This window comes from Pseudorca crassidens, chromosome 9 (assembly GCF_039906515.1).
Source record: "Pseudorca crassidens isolate mPseCra1 chromosome 9, mPseCra1.hap1, whole genome shotgun sequence".
Classification (NCBI taxonomy): domain Eukaryota; kingdom Metazoa; phylum Chordata; class Mammalia; order Artiodactyla; family Delphinidae; genus Pseudorca; species Pseudorca crassidens.
In genome coordinates, this window is record NC_090304.1 from 5,483,424 (window position 1) to 5,491,099 (window position 7,676).

The following is a 7,676-nucleotide window of genomic DNA, read 5'->3' on the forward strand; positions in this document are numbered from 1 at the left end:
CGGGCGGGGCCGGGAGGGGCGGAGCCATGGAAGCTCCGCCCCTGGCCCGCCCCGAACCCCCACCCGAAGTCCTGGGAGCTGGAGCGCGGGTCGGAGGCAGGCCCTGGGCTAGGATTTTGCCTGGCGGCCTCGCTTCCTCGCTCCAGGCTGGGAGACCATTCGGAGCTTTGGGCCGCCTAATACGGGCGAGGAGGCCCGGAGGCTGGAGCAGACACTGACCAGCACCAACCGCGCACATCTACGTGGCCGGGACGTGGGGAGATGCCCAGCCTAGGCCCAGCTCCGGGGCTACCCACCATCTAGAGGGCTCACTGGGCTGATTAGACCCCAATACGCTCAGGCCTGGGGCCCAACACCTACGTGTCCCCACCTCTAGGACCCCCTCCCCCTTGCGTGAGGCCGCACGCAATTACACAGGTCCTTATAGCTTCCTGCTTCTGACCACCACCTTGGACTCCAGGTCCAGTGGTCTGGGCCTTTGGGCAGGTGGCTGCCCTTCTCTGGGCCTCTTTCCTCAATGGCAGCAGGACACCAAGGGCCAGGGCCTGGGACCCGCACCCAGCAGGCACTGGGCAATGCTCTGCCCTGGCTGTCACTCCTCCTGTGGCTGGATGTGTCCCCATGACCTTGCTGCTACTGAGCTCCGTGCAGTTTGTCCTATCGCAGCACCCACAACCTGGGGCTCACGACTGTCCAGCTGCCTGCACTTTGGACAGGCCAAGCCTGCACCCGCTGGGGCCCCTCAGGGCAAGGGCCTGTGAGAGGTGGGGGGAGGGTGGGCAAACGGAGCCCCAGAGCTGGGCGCTGGCAACTGAGTCACAGCCAAGGCTAGTGTCTTCAGCAAAGTGGGAGACACTTTCTGGGGCACGGAGGGGCTACTTTCAAGGAGTAACCTCGACACAACCAGAGTACCAGTGGGGGCCTCGGGTCGATACTTCCTGCTCAGGGCAAACTGGAACTCTATCATGTTACAAAATGGCGTTAGAGCTGCACTCTGACCCAGCAGTAAGGGAGAGAATCAAGTCAGGAGCTGGATACACTCATCCATTTTATTTTTTTTTTTTTGGCTGTGCTGCATGGCATGGGCAATCTTAGTTCCCCAACCAGGGATCGAACCCACAGCCCCTGCACTGGAAGTGTGGAGTCTTAACCACTGGACCGCCAGGGAAGTCCCTAGACTCATCCACTTTAAATGAAAGTATTCTATTTACCTGCGTACAGATGGAGGCTCCATGTCAAGCGTCTAGTGCTGGTTATGTGTGGGAAAAGCAAAATTAGAGGCGATTTAGGATTTTCAAGCCTGCCTCTTACAACTGGCCTTGTTTTTGGAGAGCTCCTGCCCCCAGCAGCCAGCAGGACTAGTGGTGCTGGACTCGTGGACACTCCCCGGGCTCAAGTCTTCCTTCCTGGTCCTGCACTTCTCACCTCTGTGCCATTTTGTGGGTTCAAAGGACCCCAGAACCTTGGCCAGTGGTGGGGCCCACACAAGTCCTGGGCCACTTCTGCATCAGGAGATGGCCCATCCTGGCCTGGTAAGTAGGTCCAGGTGTCAGCAGGGGATCTGAGAAAAGGGGCTTCCTGGTAATGAGCTGGGTAATCTGGGTTTCTTTGCTGCAGGCCTTCTCAGAGCCTTGAATGTGCTATCATGCAGTGCCTGTCCCAGAGGGGAGAGGCACTTGGGGCATTTCCCACACTTACTGGTGCCTAGAACACCCTTCCAAGAAGCATCTTGGGAGATCAGTGTTTTGTAAAAAGCACTTTTGGAAATAATGGAGAAAGGGAACTCCGAGATCTCTCAGGCCCGAATTAGTTTTTTCATCAGATGTGTGCTGTGTGATCCTGAGCAAGACACTTCGCCCCTCTGAGCCAGTTTCCTCATTGCTGAGAATGAATTGAAATCCTCTCACACCTCTTAGCACCAAGTTAGAGGGGGCTGTTTTTGGCTACTCTGCTGCCACTGGGCTTGCGTGTGGCCCCAGAAGGAACCATGTCACTTGGCAGGGACTGCAAAGCAGGAAGTCCTGAGCGGCAGAAGCCATGCCAGCAGCCTGGTCTGGGGAAGCTGGGGAGAAAAGCGGATGTGGCTGGAGGAGAGGCAGAGCCAGCTCACAGGCAGCAGGGCCTGGGTCACCCCCTCGTGACTGTCACCCCCCCCCCCCCCCAGAGCAGCCTTCCCCTGCCTCCCAGCAAGGATGCTCTGGCCTTTCCAAGTTCCTGCTCTTGATGTATTTCTGCCTGCGGCCTTGCGAGAGGCTCTAGGTCCTTAGGGTCTCAGCTGTGGGTGGCCCTCAGGAGAGGACAGGCCCCAGCCCCACCCCTTGGGCACACAGGATTATGGGAACAGTGGACCTGGGCCGACCTCCAGCCTGCGGAGCCTTGGGGAACATGCCCAGGAAGATGTGTGGGCCACACACTGCCGCGGGCCCGGGCCCAGCCACGGGGAGGGCCTGGCAGGTCCCACAGAGTCGCACAGGAGGGCGACTCTGTCCGAGGACCTGGTCCAATGGAGGAAGCCACAGGCCGTGGTCAGGCCGCAGACGGTCTCGGCCTGGACGGCGGACTGATGACAGAGGCGGTGGGGAGGTCAGAGCTCTTTTATTGGGCAGAAGGGGACCTCGGGCCAGCCGGCGGGCCGGTCACCGGTAGAGGTAGTCGGCCTGGATGTTGGCGGCGATCTCGGCCTCCCACTTGTCCCCGTTGTTGAGCAGCTTCTCCTTGTTGTAGAGCAGCTCCTCGTGCGTCTCCGTGGAGAACTCGAAGTTGGGGCCCTGCGAGCGGGGGAGCAGGCGCAGCCACGTCAGGCCCCTCCAAGGAGCTTCCGCCCCGGCCTCCCCCGCCGCGGGGCCTGCTCACCTCAACGATGGCGTCCACAGGGCAGGCCTCCTGGCAGAAGCCGCAGTAGATACACTTGGTCATGTCGATGTCGTAACGTGTGGTCCGGCGGCTGCCATCGGCCCGAGGCTCAGCCTCAATGGTGATGGCCTGGGGGGTGGCACAGGGTACTGTCACCTGCCAGCCACGCTGGCCCCAGGCACAGGATCCAGCCCCCGCCACGGCTCATTCCCACTCCTGCGGGACTGGCCCCCCGGGGCCTACAGAGCGGACCCTCTGTCATCCACTCTCGGCCCGCATGTACCTTTCCGGACCCCTCTCCTAACAGGCCGCCCGGCGCGGCTGTGACGTCGGCCTCTGAGCGCTTGCCCTAGCTGACATTCTCTTGTTTGTTAACGGCCAGCACCTCCTCCCTGAGAACGTGAGTCCCACAAGGAGAGGGCCGTTGCCTGCCTTGTTCACCATAGCACCTGCAGACCCAAGGGGTCCCACCCGGTAAAAAAATGCCCCATTACTGTCGGTTGCATGTTGAACAACCTTCCCAATTACATCTAGTTATCCCCATTTAATGGATGAGAAAACTGAGGCTCAGAGAGGTTGAGGGGTTTCCCAAAGCCACACAGTACGTGGGGGGCAGAGCCCAGACTCAAACACAGGTCCTTAACTCTCACTTCCTGGGTGCACACTTGCACCAGCTGGGGGAAGGGGTGGCCTGGGGCCTCCCACAGCTGGGAGGACCTTCAAAGGGAGGTGGCAAAGGCCCTCAGATGTCCCCAGGAGTGTAATGCCCACCACTCATAGTGGGACCTTTGGCTATTAGCCTCATCTCTTTGTGCCTCCGTTTCCTCATCTATAAAAATGGGGATAATAATCTCTACCTCCTAGAGTTGTTGCAGAGATGAGTCATGAGTTTGGCTCAGTGCCTGGTCCACAGCCGGCACTCACTGTCTGGATGCCACCACTGTTATTATTTTTTCGGGGCTCTCCTACGTGCTCCAGGTCGGTGGCTAGACTGGGGACAGCAAGGCCACAACCCGTGGCCTGCAGGACCTGGGAGTGGTCCAGGAAATGAGGCAGGTTGTGGACAGCAGCCATCCGGAGTCACAGAGATGTGGCCTGGAGCGGCCGCCGGGAGGGGGTCGCTGTGTGGACCGTGAGGACCCCTGAGCCTGCTGGGCTCCTGCCGGGCACATCCGCCAGCCCAAGAGCCCCAGCTGTGTCTGTCTGTTTCTGCACTAACAGTCCGTGTGGGACCCTCCGACAGAACCAGATGCCAGGGGCTCAAAGGAGCAGCAACCAGGGGCAGCGAGGGCCTCGGCTGTGGCACACGTGTCCCTAGGTCCGGTCCTGTGGTAGGCACACAGGCAGCGCTCCTGAAACGGCTGCTGCATCCGGGTAAAAGTGGAGACCCTCAGGTGCCGCCTCGTGGCTCGAGGCCTGGGTTTCATGCCCCCGACCAGACCCCCAAGGGCAGGACCCACGTGTGTCACGTGGCCTGCTCAGGGCTGGAAGTTTCCCTCCCCTGACTCACTGCCTCTGAGTCGGCTCCCATTCACGGGAGGAAGAGGCTCAGATCGGGAAAGGGACTTTCTGAGGACACCCACCCGGCAGGGGGCCCAGAGTTCGGGCCCAGGGCTGCCCGCTTCACTCTCTCTGCAGCAGGCTGTGGCCTCCCTCTCCCAGCGGCAGGGGCCGGGGGGCGGTCAGTTGGGGTCAGGGGCTCACCTGGGCTGGGCAGATGGCCTCGCAGAGCTTGCAGGCGATGCAGCGCTCCTCCCCGGACGGGTACCGGCGCAGCGCATGCTCGCCACGGAAGCGCGGGCTCAGTGGGCCCTTCTCAAATGGGTAGTTGATGGTGGCTGGCTCTCGGAACAGGTAGCTCAGGGTCATGCCCAGGCCTGGGGGCGGCACAGGCACGGTGGGAGGGGGCCCTCCTCCCTAACACATCTGTGCCCCCGACCAGCCGGCCTCCCCCCTCCCCCCAGGGCCCACCTCGGATGAGCTCGGTCCACAGCAGGGTCTGAGCTGCCCGGTCGGTCACCGACTTCATGTCCATTGAGGGCTCCCGCATGTTCACATATTCTGCAGGGGAGGAGGGCAGAGAGGCCGTGGCAGCAGGCCTCACACAGGCCCTCCCCAAGGACTCCAGCTCAGGGAGACGAGGCCTGGCCTCCTTCTAGGTGCAACAGCTGGGCCCCCCAGGGGTTTGTTCATTCACCAAACCTCCCCCGCCTCAGTGAGCACCCTCGAGGCCAGCCTCAGGCCCTGGGCAGTCCTCGCCAGCTTCTCCCTGTGCCTGTGTGGCCATCCAAGCCAGGAGTTGATGGGGGTTGGAAGGGGCTTGGGTACTGGGGTCCTGATGAAGAGGCACAGCTCCCAGGGCTCACACCTGGCAGCTCCCTCCTTGTCCTACACGGGGAAGGTCTGAGATCACACGGTGTAGCCACATGGAAGGCCCTCCACCCCCTGCAATGACAGACCCGGCCCCCAAGAATCATATTCAATCTTGATCACCATCCTCTTTATACAGAGTGGAAACTGAGGCTCCGAGAGGGCGAGCCCCCAGCAAAGCCAGGACCAGAACACAGGCCTTCTCCCCTGCCTCTGGCAGGACGATGATCAGAAAGCCTGAGGCTTGCGGCGCCCCGGGACTCACTGTAGGTGGCTGCCACTGTGCTTCTGTGGAGGCTCCGGCCACTGGGATGCCCTGCAAGGATAGGGGTTATGCTGTGCAGATGCGACCTCATGCTAGGAGGCTGGGCCCCTCACACCCAGGAAAGGCTCCCTTGGTCCTACCTGCACGTGCGGCCTGGGCCAGGGCCCGAAGCAGCATGGGCGTGGTCAGGCAGCGCATCTGTGGGCAAGAAGTGAGGCATAGGTGGGTCTCAGACAGGCATGGTTCCCCACCCCCACCCCCGGGAACCCTAGCATTGCAGGAGCCTTGACCCTTGACCCCAGTGCCACTGTGTCAGCTTGTCCCTGCTCACCCCCATTCCTGTCAGAGGCACAGACGGGCTTCCTGTTCCCAGGTGCAGGCCCTCCCGGCCTCCAACCTGACCCAGGTTAACACTGCCACCTGCCACCGGCGTTTATTCAGAGCTCACCGTGCCAGGCACTGTGCTAAGGGTCACACGCACTGTCACTTTGTCCACATGATGACCTCAGAGGGAGGCACAGATGAGAAGCCACAGCTCAGTCGTGTTAAGTGACTTGCCCAAAGTCACACACTGAGGGGGTGGGACCAGGATGTGAACCCAGGCCAGACCCCTCCCTTTACACCCCCAGCCCTCCCCTAATGAACCTTTTAAAGGCTTAAATAACCCTCAAGATCAAATTCCTCTCCCCAGCATCAAGGTCCTTCTGGAACTGTCTCCCAGCCTGCCAAGTGACCTTGGGTTTTCTCACTTGTGAAATGGGAGGTCACGAGAATGGAGGAGGCTCGAAGATGCCAAGGGTTTAGCCCAGAGCCTGGCACTTAGCCGAGGCCAAAAGTGCCCCTCTCGTGACCTGTGACCTCTAGTGGGACCATTTCTTTTGACCGCTGACTTCAGTGCCAGGCACCCAACCCGGCTCCTTCCCCGCCCTTCCTCATGACCTCTGACCCGACGGGCGCAGGAGGTGCATATGCGCCCTGACGGTGCCGGTTTCCCGCCCGCTGCACGCTCAAGGACACAGAGGCCGCGGGTTCTGAGCGGGCCGAGATAAAGCCCGGGAGCGGAGCCGGCGGAGCCAACGGGGGCCGCACACTCGACCCCGATGCCGCGCTGCCCAGGCTGGGCCTTAACACCTGAGCCCCGAACACCCACCTTGAATCGCTGCCTCTCCTTCCAGGGCCGAGGGGCCTGTCCGTCGAGAGGCGGAGCCTACATCCTGGGATGCTGCCATTGGGCGTGGACTCTTCGTGGTGTGGTCTGATTGGCTGGTGGCGCAGCCGAAAGAGGCGGGATCGAAAAAGTCTTTTCTCCGATTGGCTAGGGGAGCAGGCAGGGGCTTGAAGTGGTGTAGAGCGCCGCCGGGTTGGGTGCGAGAAACTAGTGAGCCGGGACTCCCGAGCTCTTGGAGGCGGGACATCCGAGGCGTGGTTTAAGGTTGCTGCTCCTGTCGGACCCGGCGCCCTGGGCTGGAGGACACCCGCTCGCCCTCGGCGGGGCGTGTATGATAACGGTGATGAGAATCGTAGCCTGTGGTGATTCCTCGCGGGAGCCATGCCTACTCTATGCTAAACCTTCATCCTGGCGTCTTCATTTAATTCCCCCGGCAGCCCTGTGGGGAGGAACGATTAATTTCGCTTTACAGATGGGGAAACTGAGGCACGGACTTCTGTAGTAACTTGGCCTAAGCCTTAGATCTGCGAAGTGCGGCCGCCTGAGCCACTCCTGGATCTGTATGACCCGGGAGCCCCGTCCCTCAACAGCCTCCAAACCCGTGTTTCCTCCCAGTGAATTGTGTGGCAGAGGGACCCGGGAGGCTGCGGACACTGAGAAAGCCCCTGAGGCCGCCTGTGTGTTGGGGGGAGTGGAAGGTGGTCAGGGAGGGCTTCCTGGAGGAGATGATATCCAAGTAGAGCGCAAGGAGGAGTCGAGCAGAACCAGAAGGGCCAGAGAGCATGCCCAGCTTCTGTGCGTAGGTCCACCAGAGAAGGAGGACACATCCAGTGCGTTAGAAGAGGGCAAGGATGGGTTGGCGGTGGGGGGTGGGGGGGGAGCGTGTACAGGGCTGTGCAGAGCCTCCCAAGGATTGTTATGGGTCCAGACTTGTGAGCCAGGGGCACCACTGAAGGGGTTCAGGCTGAGGGCTAGTATGGTCCAGTGGGCTTTGGGAAGATCTCTGAGGAGAAGGGCTGG

At 61.3% G+C, this 7,676-nt stretch overlaps 1 protein-coding gene across 4 annotated transcripts; it reads right to left on the bottom strand.

The window, feature by feature from the left end:
* Positions 1-2,579: 2,579 nt before the first annotated feature.
* NDUFS8 (NADH:ubiquinone oxidoreductase core subunit S8) lies at positions 2,580-7,482 on the bottom strand. 4 transcript variants are annotated; one of them, XM_067748072.1, is made up of 7 exons: positions 6,639-6,738; positions 5,629-5,686; positions 5,489-5,539; positions 4,825-4,914; positions 4,558-4,730; positions 2,854-2,982; positions 2,580-2,768 (listed from the first exon to the last, which is right to left on the bottom strand). In XM_067748072.1, the coding sequence occupies exons 2-7, from the start codon at positions 5,684-5,686 to the stop codon at positions 2,637-2,639; spliced, it is 633 nt and encodes a 210-aa protein (XP_067604173.1). In that variant the 5' UTR covers positions 6,639-6,738; the 3' UTR covers positions 2,580-2,636. The 4 variants fall into 4 exon arrangements, with proteins under 4 accessions (XP_067604173.1, XP_067604174.1, XP_067604176.1 ...); XM_067748073.1 differs by lacking the exon at positions 6,639-6,738 and adding an exon at positions 5,937-5,959; XM_067748075.1 differs by lacking the exon at positions 6,639-6,738 and adding an exon at positions 5,056-5,241.
* Between the last annotated feature and the right edge of the window lie 194 nt (positions 7,483-7,676).